The 17643-nt window shown below is 36.2% G+C and overlaps 1 protein-coding gene across 3 annotated transcripts in view; it reads right to left on the bottom strand.

The window, feature by feature from the left end:
- The window catches only part of PRKD1 (protein kinase D1), a 343255-nt gene that overhangs the window by 10779 nt on the left and 314833 nt on the right, over positions 1-17643 (bottom strand). For all 3 annotated transcript variants that reach the window (XM_067028633.1, XM_059056015.2, XM_059056016.2), the window contains 3 exons: positions 13143-13304; positions 12476-12574; positions 10986-11253 (listed from right to left, as the gene is read on the bottom strand). In XM_067028633.1, coding sequence (XP_066884734.1) covers positions 10986-11253; positions 12476-12574; positions 13143-13304 — 529 coding nt within the window. The remainder of the gene's footprint in view (positions 1-10985; positions 11254-12475; positions 12575-13142; positions 13305-17643) is intronic.

Below are 17643 nucleotides of genomic sequence, written 5' to 3'. Positions count from 1 at the left end.
TTCTGGATAATTGCTCAGTGGATTGGTATTGTGGAGCAGTACAGGGGTAGGATAAGATTTTTAATATTCTGTATTTTGAAATATTACTCTGTGTTGTTATTGTGAAAGAAAGCAAATTTACAGAATATTTAACATTTGTTGTTCCTATATCCTGACATCTGCACATATATTTAGATGTCACATTTCAACTCAACTAGGATATACATTCAGAAGTGAAATTTTGTTTTTATAATTGGGATATATAGGAAACATTTCAGTTTGGAGCACAAATAAACAGCCAATTTTTGAGCACTTACAATGCCAATGTTCTGGCTAAAACTTCTTCAGATCAGTTTCTCTCTACAAATTATCATTTGTTAGGAAAAAAAATCTCATTAATTACATTTTATTTGCTATCAAAGGTTCCTTTCCTGGTGGGACACCTTTTCAGATATTAACTCATTTGGATTTTGAAATATGTATGTGTGTTTATGTATATGTATATAAACACACACATACATATATTTAAAAATTCACTCTACTAAGTAGATATCATTTAAACCATTGTATGTCTTTGGCTCATAATTTTAAAGTTCCTTATTACTGAACAAAAAGCATACTCTTCCAAAAAAATTAAACGCAAGTAATCCTAGAATTTCAAATAGAGATTGTTTAAAATATTAAAACCCAGTGGAAGTTGTGACCCACATCATTCACTGTAGTTTATCAATCATGATAGAATCTCATGGTACCCAGTCCAGCATTTTTAAGTACTTTACTGCCTAGTCCCCTTGCATCTCCTCCATGCTGTTATGTCTGACAGTGGTGCTAATATGTTGACAAATCAATCTATTCATTAATATTCAGCAGGCTTGCTGGATCTGCAAGGCTCATAAACTGTTACAAACACAGTTTAATTTTTAAATGACAATTGTCTTTCTTTTGTTTCTCATACCATTGGATTTCTGGGTCTCATCTACCCGAGGCTTATTTTCAATAGGGTTATTTTTTGTTTTGAACAATATGTAGTGAAAGAGGGACCTACAGCTGGTTCCTTTTCATGGCAAAGTGCTACTTCCAACTTAAGTGTTTAGCGTTCTGGAACACTGTTGGATTTTGAAAACATACCATGTGGTAATGGTGCTAGGCTTTTATTTAGCTTCGCTTTGTGTTTGTACTGGCTGTATTTTTCATCTCCAATTTCTGGGGGAAAAATGCACTTGTGACCAATTTTATTTGAATTTACCACATTGAATGGCAAAAAAAAAATAGCTTTTAAAATAAAATTTAGATGCTTGGATAAATTTAGTGGTATATTATTATAGCCATTCTATGCCTTGGGATGCCATATATTCTGCACTGAACATAAATGTCAGCAGAGGATTGAGACCAAATGGAAGAATAAACTACAGCTGTGCTTATCAGGGGAAAGAAGCAGCAGAAATATTACCATTGAGACTGTTGGATCGCACAGTGGAAAAAAACCTGTGTCACGGGTGCACCATCCCAAGTTGATAATTTAGAACTAAAGATAAGTTATAGGATTGATACAAGGGCATTTCCTTTTCTTTTTTTTTTTTTTCCTTTTCTTTTTTTTTTCCTTTTCACATATATCAAGGCTTCATGTCTGATCTTAATTCTTGATTATATCAACTAACCATGTGACTCTGAAGCTGAGCAGTGACAACACAGCAGGTGAGATGAGAATAGGTGCTTCTTCAGACTTCACCTGCAAGCACAGAAAATGATCTCTGTCTGCGGGGGTCGTGGGCTCTTCGTGAGACAATTTCTGAGGTTGCCTCTGTGTTGATTACTGCCTGCTTGCCTCCCTAATGGCATATAAAGGAATAACAAAACTCAGAAGGAAAAAATAGTAATTTATCCAGTGATCGTCATGGTCTATTACTAACCTTCCTCAAATTTACTGTGTGTCTCTAATTGAACACATCAATTCACTATGATGATGGAAATGTACTTTTACTCTAACAGAGGCTTTCCCATCACTGCAGGTTTGTCATCATTCTCCTAGTAGGATGATTTGCACTGAAGCAAATTATATTTCGCCTTATTAGTTATATAGCCCACCTCACATGGTTACCTGTGTCATCTCTCTTCATCTAAGAATAAACTCTTGGGTAAAAAATGCTGAATAAAAAAGCCATTTATAAAATAGAATAATTTAAGATGTGTTAGGATCTTGACCAACTGAAGGAATGTAGAAAAAGAGAATTAATTTGACTTTCACAACTTGCAAATTCTCCTTTGTGTGGGCAAAGCAGGTCTAGAGATTTAAGATTACATCTTCTTCACCTGCTCAGTCACCATGCAAGGATTGGTATTATAGAAAAGGAACTATTATCCTCTAACTCTTCAGTAATATTCACATATAAAATAGTATATATATATATATATATATATATATATGTATGTGTATATATAGATAGATATATTTTGTATATTTAACATGATAGATAACTTTTAGACCAGGTGTGCAAGAATGTTAGTCACACAAAAGGTTGTATTCCACTATTCCTGGAACTTTCTTGCACTTTTGTTTCTTATTATTATTTTTTACAAAAGTGTCATACGCACCTGGTAAAAGATCTAAATCAATCAGTAAGAAGAGTTCAGATTGAAAGATAAAACCTAATATCTCATTATTAAACCTCTTTTAACTATGTAAAAATTTTTTTCTGATTACCTCTACACCTTAAAAAAATATGTGCAGTATCATTTATGCTTGATTCACTAACTTTAAGCTATTCAGAGTATGGATGAATGCCAGTCTGTGAAATATTTATTAGTTTACAATGAGATAAGTATAGAAAGTGAGACTAAGTCTTTGGAAAATTTCACAGCATTTTGACATTGCTGTCACATTTTTATTATATTTCACAAAGTACTGATCCATATGTTTGGAAATTAAAAAAAAATAAAACTGGTCCTTTATCACATAGTTTGAGAAGAACCACCTTAAAAACAAAACAAAATAAAACATTGATTCTCTTCCATTAAGGACAATGAATCATTTCATTTCAGCTTTTTCTACCTCATTGTCCTCCTTTATGCCATTAATTTAGTTACATTAAATTAATGTACTGGCTACTGTTGTAATTTACAACACTGCCTGGTGCACAACACAGGATATATGTATATACATATACATATATATATAAAACATTTATTCAAAAGGATTAACTCTATGATTAAATCATATACTAAATCATGCATGTGAATGTACTGGGATGGCCAAAAAGTTCATTCGGGTTTTTCCATACAATCTTACAGGAAAACCCAAACGAACCTTTTGGCCAACACAGTACATAAGCCAATCCATTCACCTAGGCAGAATCGGATATGAACTCTGTGCAAGTTACAGCTCTTACAGCTCCTTTCACCTATTCTCTGTCCTTCTTTCTAGTGTGAAAGAAGTTTCATTATTTACACATCCTTTTGCATAATTATAATGAAGTCAGATATGCTTGGTCTAAAGGTTTTCTATAATTTAAAATTAATAAGCAATATGTGGAATAATTTATATATAACTATTATGAACTATAGGATTATAACTCATACCCCCTGTAGTCTATAACCTATAACCCTACAACCTGTAGCATCAAATTTCTACACCTATGCCCACTCAAAGGAGAATTTTCAAGTGTTAAAAGGATTCTCTCTTTCTATATTCCCTTAATTGCTCAAAATCATGACACACATGATTCTTTATTACACATAACTTTATTACACAAACTTTTGCATTTCCTGGAGTTTCTTTTTTCTTCTTTCATCTTGACATAGGAAGCTTGTCAAGAAGCTTTTTATTTTTTTTCTTACTATTTTCATGGAAGTCTATATTGAAATACATTCAACATTTGGAACAAATTACATGTCCTGATATTAAATATCTGATAAAGAAAATGATGTGGACACAAAAAATGTTACAAAAGAGAGGAATTTTTAATTCATCTAAATTTGAATATTGGAAACTTACTAAAATTTTTTTAGAGTACTGTCAGCTGTCAGGTCTTTCAGGGGATCAGGGCTCCCGAGCAGTGTTTTAGAAAGTGTGCTCCATGGACTTCTTACAGTCTCAGAGCAAGATGGCAGTTTATGGGGGTGGAGTCTGGGAATCTCCATTATTAACTAGCTTCTCTGATTAACTGCTGGCATGCCAAAGTTAAAAAATGTCTGCCATACATTTAGAATGAGACAATTACAGGTAGTTTAAAACGAGCCATGATCAAGGAGGTTCTTTGGCAAAATTATTAGTAATCCCCTACCTTGCAAATATTCCTGTGTTCTGACTATTAGGTAGTTTTTCCATTTCCTGTTACTAAGCTCTACATCCCTGTTACCTATTTCCTTTTTTTTTTTTTTTTTGCGGTACGCGGGCCTCTCACTGCTGTGGCCTCTCCCGTTGCGCAGCACAGGCTCTGGACGCACAGGCTCAGCGGCCATGGCTCACGGGCCCAGCTGCTCCATGGCATGTGGGATCTTCCCGGACCGGGGCACGAACCCGCGTCCCCTGCATCGGCAGGCGGATTCTCAACCACTGCGCCACCAGGGAAGCCCCCTGTTACCTATTTCTTAAGTTACAGATTGATTCTTGGTTGCAATTTTCTGTTTTTTTGGCCATGTCCATCCAGGATTCACGCTTATTATGTACTAGATGTGACAAACATGGAGGACAACCTGGCCTATCTCTTGTTATTTTGGAATTGCTAAAAATGCAATGAAAGAAAGGGCATATTGGTACATGATCAAGTAAGGTGCAATTCTCTTTAGTTTTATCTGATTATCTAAAAAAACATTTAAGTGACAATGGGCTGCCCGTTCCATAAGATGAAGTAAATCTGCCTAATCAAGTAACTATTTGAAAATAGGTGAACAAGTCCTTTCAAGGAACTGAGAAATGTCATAGCCATCCTATGTGCTGAGGACTAAGCTTAACCTAGTATGAGATAAAGCTGGAGGTGAGAGTGAGGCCATGTCTAATTACTGTCAGGTAGTAATGGATAAACTGGAAGGTCAAATTGCCATCAGATAGTCACAATGATGAAATGAAACAAGGTACAACACACTGCCTTAGAATGAACTGCAATGTTCTCAAACTCCTCCCTTCCCATGATTACCTAAAGTCTCCTTTTGTGCAATTATTTGTAATCATATGATTCATTCATGGAGTATTGTATACATGCATTTTTATTTAGTTATATATGTATAGCGATATATAATTTATACAAGTATTTAGTTATATATATAACTGTGATTAAATATGTGTTTAGTTACATAATTATATAACTGTATGCATGTGTGTAGAACTAAAATATATATATATATATACAGAGAGATCGACTGAACATGTAAAGTGATTGGAAAGAGTGTTTAACACATTTAAGGTAATCTAGTTATGTCAATCACTGTGCTAAACCACTTTCCGGTGCAATTTCATTTAATACTTAAAATAATCCAGTGAGTTAGTAACTAGTGTCACTATATTGCAGACAAGAAAACTGAGATGTGAAGGAATAAGTAACTTGGATGAGGTCACCAAGATGCTGAGTGGAAGCAACTCAGGTCTTTATCACAACATGATCCTGTTTCCCTGTCTTTTTAGACATTATTAAAAGTTGTGTTGCTACACTAGCTCTAAGCTAGTGAAAACATATTAAAAATTTAATGTGACAGCATGGCTAAATCCATTAGAAAGGATAATCAAGTAGCCCGTAAATGCAGTGGGTAAGAGCATCTGCCTTGGAGCAGGCTGACAGGATTTGCACCCTCGCCCCACCCAGGGAAGCCACTTAAGCTTCTATGTCTGCAGTGCCTCATCTTTAAAATAGAAACAACTATAGTATCTACTCAAAGGTTGGGGACAATTACATAAATTCATATATGTAAAGTGTGTAAAGTAGTGCTTGACTACAGTGCAAAGGTTATAGAAGATTGTTCTTATTTTTTTCTTTCAAAATTTAATTAATTTTACTATTACCATTTTACCTGTAACATTTGCTAAGTTAAATTTTCCCCAATTTTTTTCTCATTTTTTCAAGTCATGCTTTAATTCACAAAAAAAATCTATTTTTATAACGGACATCTGTTAATGCTTTTGTGTTTGTTTTTAGCCTAGTATCTTTTCCCTGCAGGAACTTCCTCTCTCCAACCTGGAGGGGCTCTCCATCATCCACAGTGCCAATCAGAGCCAGGCTCCTGCAGTGACAATGTGATTGTTCCCAGGGTATTACAGGATTTAAGGGCAGCCAATCAGTGCCCCTTTCAGAGACTCTACAGCTACTGACAGATAATTATGGTTCCATTCTGAGTCATGTACAATGGGTAGCATGTAAGCCTGGAGCTGCTGGGAGATCACTTTGTAACACATGAAAAGCCCACCTGAGAAGGAAGCCATCATAAAGTAAAGCAGAGGTAAGAGAGAGAGAAATGTGACACTTGAACTACAGGATCCAGATGAATGGAGTTCACCTTCTGGACTTCCCCAGCTGTGTGAGTCAATAAATTATCTCTGTCTAACTTAGAGATAAGTTTCTATTATTTGCATGCAAAAGTCCTCATTAACTCACCGATAAATGATTAGTAAACATATATCTAATGCCAATACTCAGCTTATTATATTATAATAGCAAGAATAATTAATGAGTTTAAAATATTCCCTATAGGTTGCTAAATATCGAGACATTAGAAATAAGCACCCTTTGGTGTGCATCAATGTATGCTTTAAAGAATGGAGAGAAACCAATGATTTCAAGTCCAAGCCCTACCACACTGTGTGACCTTAGGCAAGTCATTGAACCTTTCTGGTTTCTAACATAGAGACTAAATCAAGTTACTTATTAGAGGATTGCTGTGAGGATCAAATGGCACAATGATAGCTCAAGCACTCCACTATATAGTATTATATTTTACTGAGTCCATGTCTACACTAACAGAAAAAAAAAAAGCACGATAAAGGAATTTTCTCTTCCTGACACATCGACGTACGTTACAAAGACCTTACAACTTTCCTTTATCTTTTGCTTTTTCATGCCAAGAAAACAAGTACAACTAACAATTTTTCTGAAGAACACTTGGGAAATGTGCACATCAGTTTGCATATAATTTCTAAAATTATACAATCAATTCTTGGTTACTCGCCAGAGCAACTGCTTAGCTTAGTGTTCTGCTATCCTTTTCCTAGATCCAAATCCTTGGCTCACCCCACACCTGCGTTCTATAAATGCCTTTCACATCCTTTATCTCTTTCAGTCTCTATTACAACTTCATTATATGGGCAGGAATCATTACCCTGTTTTACAGATGAGAAACTGAAGCTCAGAAAAGGTAAGTGATAGCTAATTAGAATGGCAGGAAGTACAACATCACAAACTGCTTCACTGCTTCACTGCTGATCCTTACCTTTGATTTAGAGTCACTGAGGTGCCTAGATTTTTACTTCCTTGCATCTGGAATTTTAGTGGTTCTGGTGTGGTTTACAGTATCCTGAGACTGAAAATTCACTAATTTCAGTTGTGACCACCCTTTGCCCGATACTAGTTTGCTTGTGTATTCATCAGATCCTACATGCTTAAATTTATTTGGTACCGGCCCTGTGATAATATCTAATCAGGAAATTATTTGTTCCGAACAAGACAGTGGAATAGAATCTGGGCTGGTAATTACTTTTGTAACACCTCAGCTAATATTTTGACATAATTTAATTAGCTTTTCTTTATATTCAATAATACTTCTGTTCGTACACCAGCAGGTAGGTAACTCGTTTGCCATCTGAGCTTCATTTAGCAAATAGTACAACTCCTGTGCCTCAAAGGCAAGGATGAGCTAGAAAAAGATACTGAGAAGAGAGGCCAGTTAATTCCCAAACTGATACTTGAGTCATTTAGAAGGAGGAGATTCTACCTGAGCTGGTTTCCACATCACTTTGTCTGAGTGGCAGGACATTTTTAGTGCTTAGACATATCTATAGCCAAGTAAAATGTGTCCTTTCTGGTCAAATATAAATGCCTCTTGAATAATCCCATGTAATTCCCTCTTTGTAAAATGCTGTATCTCTTCCTTTTCTTTCTTCAGTGACTGGCCTAAGTTCCATTTCCCCTGAAAATGCAATTCTGACCAGTCAAGTCCACAGTGATTCTCCCTCCTCTGAACTTAGAGACTCTGATTTTATACCAAGCTAAGGAAATAAATAATCATTTTCCCAAGTTCATATAACTCATCTCCCCAACAAACTTTCAAGGACATTTTATGAAAACTTGAAGGATATTTTGTTTTGCCCTTTACATTCATATTACTTATGCATGTATATTGTGGTTTCCCAACAAGAGTTTCTTGAGCTATTGATATCTATGTCTCTGGTTTCTATTACTAGTGATAATTAAACATTCATAATCTATAGCTTCTATCTACACAGAAGGCCAGCATATTTCCATGATAACAGGGAGTGGGCATCATTTGTTCCACTACTTCAAGAAAAAAAAATTTTTAATGTGAAGGCTATTTTAATAATGTCCTATTCTTGCATAACAGGAAAATGTATGACTGGCTTTAGAGATATTTCAGATTTGCACTGTGGTAACAACATCAAGTTATCCTACTGGATTTCTAGATTATAGATATCAAACATACCTTTAACTGTATTTAAAGGTAATGTTCCCTGACAAGGTTAGGTCACAAGGTTATTTGATAATTCTCTCCTTTCTGCCTCCTGGCTGAGAAAAAGAATTACACTTCACTTTTTTCCCCTATTGAATTATCCTAAATATTTCATTAATCCTTTGGCTACATGGTAGTTCTTTTTAAGGTCACAGATTCCTTCAAAATATATCCACCTAGCTATGATTTACAACTAATTAAATGATGTTAAAGGTTGCTGACAAAATCAAAACTACAATGAGGTATCACCTCACACCAGTCAGAATGGCCATCAACAAAAAGTCTCCAAATAATAAATCCTGCGAGGGTGTGGACAAAAGGGAACCCTCCTACACTGTTGGTGGGAATGTAAATTGGTGCAGCCACTACGGAAAACAGTGTGGAGGTTCCTCAAAATACCAAAAATAGAGTTGCATATGATCCAGCAATCCCACTCCTGGGCATATACCCAGATAAAACTATAATCCGAAAAGATACATGCACCCCTATGTTCATAGCAGCACTATTTACAATAGCCAAGACATGGAAGCAACGTAAATGGCCATTGACAGAGGAACGGAAAAAGAAGATGTGGTATATATGTACAATGGAATATTACTCAGCCATCAAAAATAATGCAATAATGCCATTTGCAGCAACATAGATGGACCTAGAGATTATCATACTAAGTGAAGTAAGTCAGACAGAGAAAGACAAATACCATATGATATCACTTATATGTGGAATCTAAAATATGATACAAATCAACATATCTACAAAACAAAAACAGCCTCACAGATACAGAGAACAGACTTGTAGATGCCAAGGAGGGGAGGGGAGGGGAGGGAAGGAATGGGCATTTTGGATTAGGAGAGGCAGACAATTATATATAGGATGGATAAACAATAAGGTCCTACTGTATAGCACAGGGAACTATATTCGATATCCTGTGACAAACCATAATGGAAAATAATATAAAAACATATATATGTATATATATATATATAATGTGATATATATAGATATATAATGTGTATGTATATATATATATATATGTATAGCTTAGTTTCTTTGCTGTACAGAAGAAATTAACACAACATTGTAAATCAACTATACTTCAATACAATTTTTTTAAAAAGGTTGCTTCCAATAGTAACTCAAAGCTCTGATAATAGATGGATTGTGCCATTTAATATGAATGTAGTCTAAGAACTAATTGTCCAAGAAATTTATACATGCTTCTTTTCCAATTTCTGCACCACCACGTGCAATAACAGGTATCAAATAGATGTTTATCTATGAATGTATTTGCCTCTTTAAGTGGTGGAAAATCTCAACAAAGTTAGAACTAGATGTTGCCTGAAAACGAAAAAGGAAGCAGGACCAGTGGTTACAGAATATATATTCAGAACATCTGGGTATAAATTCTGGCTCTGCCACTTACTAGCTTTGTGATTTTGGCAGGTGGTTCACTTCTTTTGATTCAGTGTTCTCACTTGAAATATCGATATAATAGTTAAACCTATCTTCACGGGTTTTTTTTTTTTTTTTTTGTGTGTGTGTGTGTGTGTGTGTGTGTGTGTGTGTGATTTAAATAAGCTCCAAAGCACATTCATGAGGAACTGCTTTCTGAAGCATGCAGTGAGCCATTTACGCTGCCCTGACTGCCCCACCACTTCTTTTAAAACGATCACTCTTCCTTTAAGAAGGAAACATTTATTAAGAAGAATTTAATTTTAAATAATGCAACACTGCCAAGGTAATCTATCCTAAAATAAAAGCATCAGAGATACATATAAGAAATTATACATAAAGGTTATCTAACACTGAACAAATAGAAATAACCTAAAAATATAATAGCGAGGAATAAGTATAAAATATTATACATGCTCTAATGTCACATATAGGAAGAGTATACAAAGAATGCGGTATACTGATATATGTAATGTGACAATTAAAATATCAAAATCATAAGGTTCTTGTGTCCATAAGTTAAAAGTGCTTAATATAGAAATAGGCATATAGTAAATAAAAGATTACTGTTAGTAAAGATCAAGTATTACCATTATATCAATGTGTAAACATTTATAAGTTCTAAGGAAATACACCAAATATTAAGTTTCTCTTTATTTCATTTACCTTTTAATGTGTATTTCTCAATTTCTCTATAATATATATACTTTTTACCAGTAGATATTTTTGTCACCATTTCCTTTACTTCTCCATCCACCTCAATAAATTTGTGCCCCTGTCTTAGCGGACAATTTGCAATAAGCATTTATCAATTTAAAAATTCACAACTGAATTAATAATATAACACAATGATTAAATCATTATCACTTTTGAATGGAAGATATTACCTTCATGAGAGATTTCCTTCCAGGGATTTGGTGGATACATGAAAGCTGCATTCTGGATTTGGTCATGTATGTCCTCATCTTCATTAAATGGGAATGTGCCACTTAGGCTTACATAGATGATGACCCCAACAGACCACATGTCTAGAGAGCGATTATAGCCCTTGTTCCTTAGAACCTCAGGAGCCAGGTAAGCTGGGGTACCCACCACTGACCTCCGGAAAGACTTCTCTCCAATGATCCGGGCAAAACCAAAATCACAAAGTTTCACCTGTTGATAATAATGGTTTGGAGATATACTAAGGTCACAAATTGTGTGTCTTAGTCCACATCTGCTAAAAAACAACTATAATATTTTACATATATTGTATGGATTTCTCATGGCAGAATAGCTATTTTCCATTTTATGTACTTGAAGATAGTGGTTTATGTACTGATACAAAAGTATGCTTTTATTCATAAAACGATCATCTAAACATTCTCCTTCCCGCCTCCGTAAAACCAGAGATAAATGTGAAAATATGTATACACAGAAGTGGGTAATATTGTTTTACCAGGCGGGAAAACATCATGCAAACTGATGGATTTAACTCAAGGGCTTATTATAAGTACAGGTTGAAGGATAAGCACAAGGGCGCATCATGCCATCCACAGTAATCCTCAAAATTAGCTCTGCACGGACACCTAGCCAGGACCTGAGGGTATCAGGGAGCCAGGGCAGAACAGCCACCTCAGTCACTTCAGGTATGACAGTTCCTGGGAAGGGATCCAGCTGTTTTGCATCCTCTGAGTTGAGGAAAGGAAGAAACTTTTTTCCTTGCCCCTGAGAACAACACTGAACTGCAATATCTTGCCTAACATTAGAGAGCTGGTAGCATCCCTGGGACTCTTTAAGTGTCTCCCTCTTAGGCCAGTGCTCCCAGCCTTGACCTAGTGCAGCCAGCTCTCCAGGACGTCCACACGACAGAAGCAGAAGCAGAATGAGAGGCTCAGTGTGCATTATTAAGGCAGGCTGAACTGAGATGCAGAGCGACAAAGCTGCAGTCCCCACAATATAAGAAGGGTGACAAATGGATGAAAACAGACAGGTGTATATATGTCCATGCCACTCTCTCACTTCGTCCCAGCTTACCCTTCCCCCTCCCCATATCCTCAAGTCCATGCTCTAGTAGGTACACTACCAAATGTAAAATAGATAGCTAGTGGGAAGCAGCCGCATAGCACAGGGAGATCAGCTCAGTGCTTTGTGACCACCTAGAGGGGTGGGATAGGGAGGGTGGGAGGGAGGGAGACGCAAGAGGGAAGAGATATGGGAACATGTGTATATGTATAACTGATTCACTTTGTTGTAAAGCAGAAACTAACACACCATTGTAAAACAGTTATACTCCAATAAAGATGTTAAAAAAAAAAAAAGAAAAGACAGGTGAAACAGGAGAAAGGGTGACAGAATGCTGTCGGCTGGCTTTTTGCTGAGAGGCTTTCATACTTGCCTGAGGGAAAGGATCAGCTGATGCTAGCAACACGTTTTCTGGTTTGAGGTCACAGTGAACAATATTTTTAAAGTGTAGATGACGCAAAGCTACAAGTATCTATAAAGGAAAAAATCATCAAAATCATTATATTTTAGTCTAAAAGTTGATTTCAAAATATTTTCTACTAGGACATAAATTTAGAGGGTCAAGAGAAAACTCAAAATGAATGGTTGAGTTTCTTTATACTCTAGTCCCTGAAATGAGCTAGATTAACACAGCAGGTTTCTAAGGAAACTTTAATGGAAAAAGTATCATATTATGGTATCCATATAGCAACCAAAACAGGTATAGGTAAAATAATTCAATGATATCTAACAAGGATACATATTCTTGAATATTTTCAAAGAATGAGGACTCAGTCACTGTGCATTTTAAAATTTCATGAGTAGTTTTAATACATGGGCCTGCACACACATTATTCATTTGATATGTATCCTGAACTCTGGATGCTACAGATATAAATTAGAGAATACAATAAGCCACTGCAACTTTTTTTTAAAGTGTAGTTTAGACTGGGGAGGTAGGGACTAAACAACAAGGGTAGAAAGCTCTAGTTAAACAGCGATAACATTTGATATTAGATATTACCTTTTTTTTTTTTTTCTGACTCTAATTGATTTCTTACCTGAGTAATTAAAAACTTCGTTATGTGCTCTGGCAACCTGCCCTTTTCACTTGACAAGATCATCTCCAGCATGTCTCCATGGAGTTTTTCCATAACAACAAACACTCTTTCAGGCGTCTCAAACATACACTCCAAATTTACAACACCAGGGTGATGAAGGTTCTATTAAAGATAAATAAAGCACTTGAAGAAAATGAGTTTTTTGATACTGTTTGGCAAGCTCACTGATTATACAAAACTGTTCAAGTTTAAAGCTATGGAGAAACCCACACTTAAGATTTTTAACACCTCTAAATTCCACATGTGCTGCCTTATATTTTTGAAATTCTAATGTCTCCAAAAAATACATCTTTACTTTCTGTGCATAGTGAAATTTTTTTTTCTATGCTACAAATCCAAGTTCCAGCACAGTGAATCGCTAATTAGGTTTTAATTAGAATACCATACTGAGAAATCTGTAATTTCTTAGGATCATCTCCAATATTAAGCATACTGTCCTAAATAAGTTTACTAGGCCATCTCTACACACTTCGTAGAAATTTAAGGTAGACAAGATGAAGTATGTTCATGGAGTGCATCTGCCTGCACTGATGAAGCACCTCAGTCAAAACCTTCTGGCACTGCTCTGCTCTTGGAGGCTGCTCTAGTTTGCTACAGAAGCTCTTACAAAGAGTAAAGATCCCCATGAAAACAGAAAAGAAATGATTATTGAGCCCTGTTTTGTTCAGGACACCATGCTATGTGGTAGTGCTGCATGGTTTTCAAGCACTCAATAAATGTTTCCACGATAAAGTAATGGCCAATAATAGGCTGAATTTGGCTTGATAGGTTGTCACACATGTCAAGTAAAGTTACTTTTAACATTAGATGGGCCCTTGTAATGATGCTTAAGTCTGAACGTTGGTCTGGGGTCATCAACAAAAGCCTTTGATCATTTGACTTTTAATATTTTTTTTCTGCACACGACAACAAAAAAATCCTAACATTAAAAGAACTCTTACATATTCCACTTATATTTCAATGAAAAATGGGGAAAAAAATCATCATGAATAAAAACTACCAAAAGAAAAAAATAGGGACTAACTTTAATGTGCTAACAGCTGAACAGACATCCTTTATTCTAGGGGAAAAAAAAATCTCAGCGAGCAATAAAATTAAATGTAAAATGAAAATTCCACAAATTATTGGAAACCTGAAATGGTTCACTCTTCAGACCTCACAGACAGATGCTGGGTGGTGAGCAGTAGCGGGGATGTGGGTGAATCTGCACTGTCATTGTTCCCCATGCTACTCATCGGCATAGAGAGCCTGGCATCAACTCAACATGGAGCTATGGCTGTGGTTGGCAGTAGCTCCCGTGATGATAACCTGTCTCTCAGGGTGCCCTTCCACTACTTTGGCAATTTTGATCTCCACCTCAGACATCTGATGGGTCTTTCTGATTCTGAGGCCTTGGTCCCAATCATGCAGTATGTGGTCATGGAATAGCAAGGTACTGAATGTGGTCTGAGAGATGCCTGAACACCTACCCAATGGCCTTTCACCTCTCGAGGGCTGGAGTGATTATTCTTGAAACTGTCAAATCTGGCTACTTCAGATAGACTAGGCCCCCAGAGCTATTCTCTCCTGGTCAGAGCTCAAGTACATGGAGCAACTGTGGGATTAACAAAGCTCATGCTGTCACTACTCTTAAATTTCTTTGTCCTGACTGCCTACCAATAGGACCAGATAGCTGGTTGGCTTTGACCACTGTGGGAGTGCCAGATGCTTAGGTGGGAGACTCTAATTAATGACTCCATATATCTGTTTGACACGCAGTATGGAAGACCAGTGACAGCATCATTCATACCTGAACCTGTGCCCAGGCTGTCTCATTTCTTTTCTCTTATATCCCCATCCCTGGTAGAGGAGTCACAACAACTAGACAGACCACCAGCCTCTGGGTATCCAAGCATCTCAGCTGTCCTCTTTTAAATCAGTGATCACAGAAGAAGCTTTAAGGATGACATGAGAGTCCTGCCGGAGTCATGATTCTCCTGGGACAAGTCCACTATGAGATGTGATAAGTATACCTTCCTCTTCCAAGTATCTTCTTAACTGATTCTTTCTTCTGTTTACTCTAACTTTAAGCACTTAAGCAGTGTTCTTGGGAGTTTGGCCTCCTTAATTGGCCAAGGCCTTGTCTAGGTGGGGAGTAGGAACAACGAATAGGAAAGGAGCAGGCCAACAGAAGTAGGCAGCAAAGCAAGCAGGTCCCTTGTGTGTAGACAGAGGAAAACCTAGAGTGTGAAGAAGACACAAGTTAAGGGAGTGAGACCTCCAGGACCCAAGGAGGGCAGGGGAGGACAAAAGTGGTGTGGTGGTGGCTCAGCCTGCTGCTTCTGCTGCCCTTGTCGTAGGCTGTGAAGGTTGGGGGGAGAGTCAGAAGATGACCAGGAATCTCTCCTCCCTAAATTATTCAAATATATGCACAATGTCAACCCTCATGGGCCTCTACTTGTATTTTTCTAAGCATATGAGTTCCTAGAGGTACTTAAGTCCTTCAGTCAGTATACTCCTTTTTCCTTTCCATCACTCAACAAGATGACTTGAGGGGCCCCTATTCAGAAGGTAGGACTTTAACATGTGCTTATCTAATTGGTATATTCCCAAAATGTTCTAGGCCAAAAGTATGCAATGGATTAATGAGATTGTTTACTGTCAACTATTTTGTGCCATGTTCCCTGTAGACTCTGAAGGACTGTACAACTGTCATTTAACAGCATCTTTATGAAAAGGATAAGGGAAAATTTTTCTATTTCTCGATAAAGGACTTTGAATATAGTTAGGTATATATTTTAGAAAAAAGTATAGTCAATGAATGCATTGAACTAAAGGTCATGCATACACAACTGGTAAAAAGAAATATGTCTTAGAAAAGTTTAAACTCATATGTTCATTGCAATTGGCCCTTGCTCTTTTACCAAAACCTTTATGTTTTATAGGTTTGCTAAAGAATACATTGAATGGTAGCTGAAAACGCTTTCCAATAGCAAAATGACTTTATTTTTTCTGTATAGCTGATATACAGTAAGTTGATATTTTTGGGGGTTTATTATGTAGGTTGAGACAAGGCCATCATAGATGCCTACTCAAGACCCGTATTTTTTTTGCATTGAACCAAATGACCAAACTTGTTTTTACATTTGACAATAACAAAAGAAATTGGAATATAAAGAATCATGCCTTCATCATCCAAATTCTCTCTACTATACTGATGAGAAGCATTTATTCAGCCTAGAGAAGATAATATTTGAAGACTAGAGATAGAAAAAAAATTAAAGTCACTATTTTCTATCATGTATAATTCATATTATCTTTTTAATACCTTAAGATCAACTCTAAGATGAGCTTTAACCAAAGTAGTTGATGTAACTTGTCCACAATTTTAATTTTGTATGTAAAATATGAAATAGCTTTTCAACATTTTCCTTCTGAAGTCTAACTTAATTAACTTAAAAATGGTTTGATGACTGTAACATCAACTGTGGAATAGTAGAATTCAGAAAGAATTTTTGCTAACTTCTCAGCCCATCTCAGGGACTTGGATAATAAATTTCATGGCAGAGTAAGCTACTACAGGACTTTCTGGCCATCTGTTTGTTGCATTTAAGTAATTTAATTTTCAGGAAATGAAACATTTGGTCAAATATAGGAAAGAATAATGTCTATTCACACATTACAGATTGATGACATATCCATGGGGTGAATATAAGTTGTTTCGAAGACTGGGAGGAAATGCCATTTGGATAGCAAGACAAAAATTTTCCTGACTCAAATCGCAGAGAATTCTTATGTAATTAATGGAAACTAGTCACTAAAAGCAAAGGATTTTATAAAAGCAGCAATATTTTATAAAATCATTTAATTAAAATTTTTAGTTTATGCGTACTTTCTATTTTATGTTACTTTTTCGGATTTGTATTAAGGAATATTTAATTTGTACTTATACTCTTCGATTCTAATAGTTTTGTTTTATTGTAAATCTAGCATTGCAAACTCATTCTATATATTTAGCTGTGATAAATTAATGTCCTGTGTTCCCTTCTTCTACCTTCAGGATTACTATACTCAAACATATGAGAGGTAAGAAAGAGAAAAATTAGAATCAATGTATCTCTTCAACAGGTTATTTAGGAGGATTCAGCCTTAATGTGGGAACTTCTGACTACTTTTCTATCAAACAACTAAGTGATTTAGGTCATACTGGGACAGAAAGAAAGAAAGTTCAAAGTGAAGAATCCAGGATCTAAATTCTAAATAGCATGCAGAGCAGACAGAAGAATATACCGCAGCACAGTGGTGCACAGCGATGGGGGTGGAGAAGAGAGGTGCCTTTCTGGGAGGCACAGCACCATGGCAATGGCTTTGTTGATTCTCATTCCCGGATTGAGGGATAAACACACCATCTTGTGAATTTTGTAAACACAGCCTCTTACAATTTATGCTTCATTTACTGGTC

Source organism: Kogia breviceps, chromosome 3 (genome assembly GCF_026419965.1).
Source record: "Kogia breviceps isolate mKogBre1 chromosome 3, mKogBre1 haplotype 1, whole genome shotgun sequence".
Lineage (NCBI taxonomy): Eukaryota > Metazoa > Chordata > Mammalia > Artiodactyla > Physeteridae > Kogia > Kogia breviceps.
Note: the sequence above shows the minus strand (reverse complement) of the source record. Positions and strands in the feature narration are given on the sequence as shown.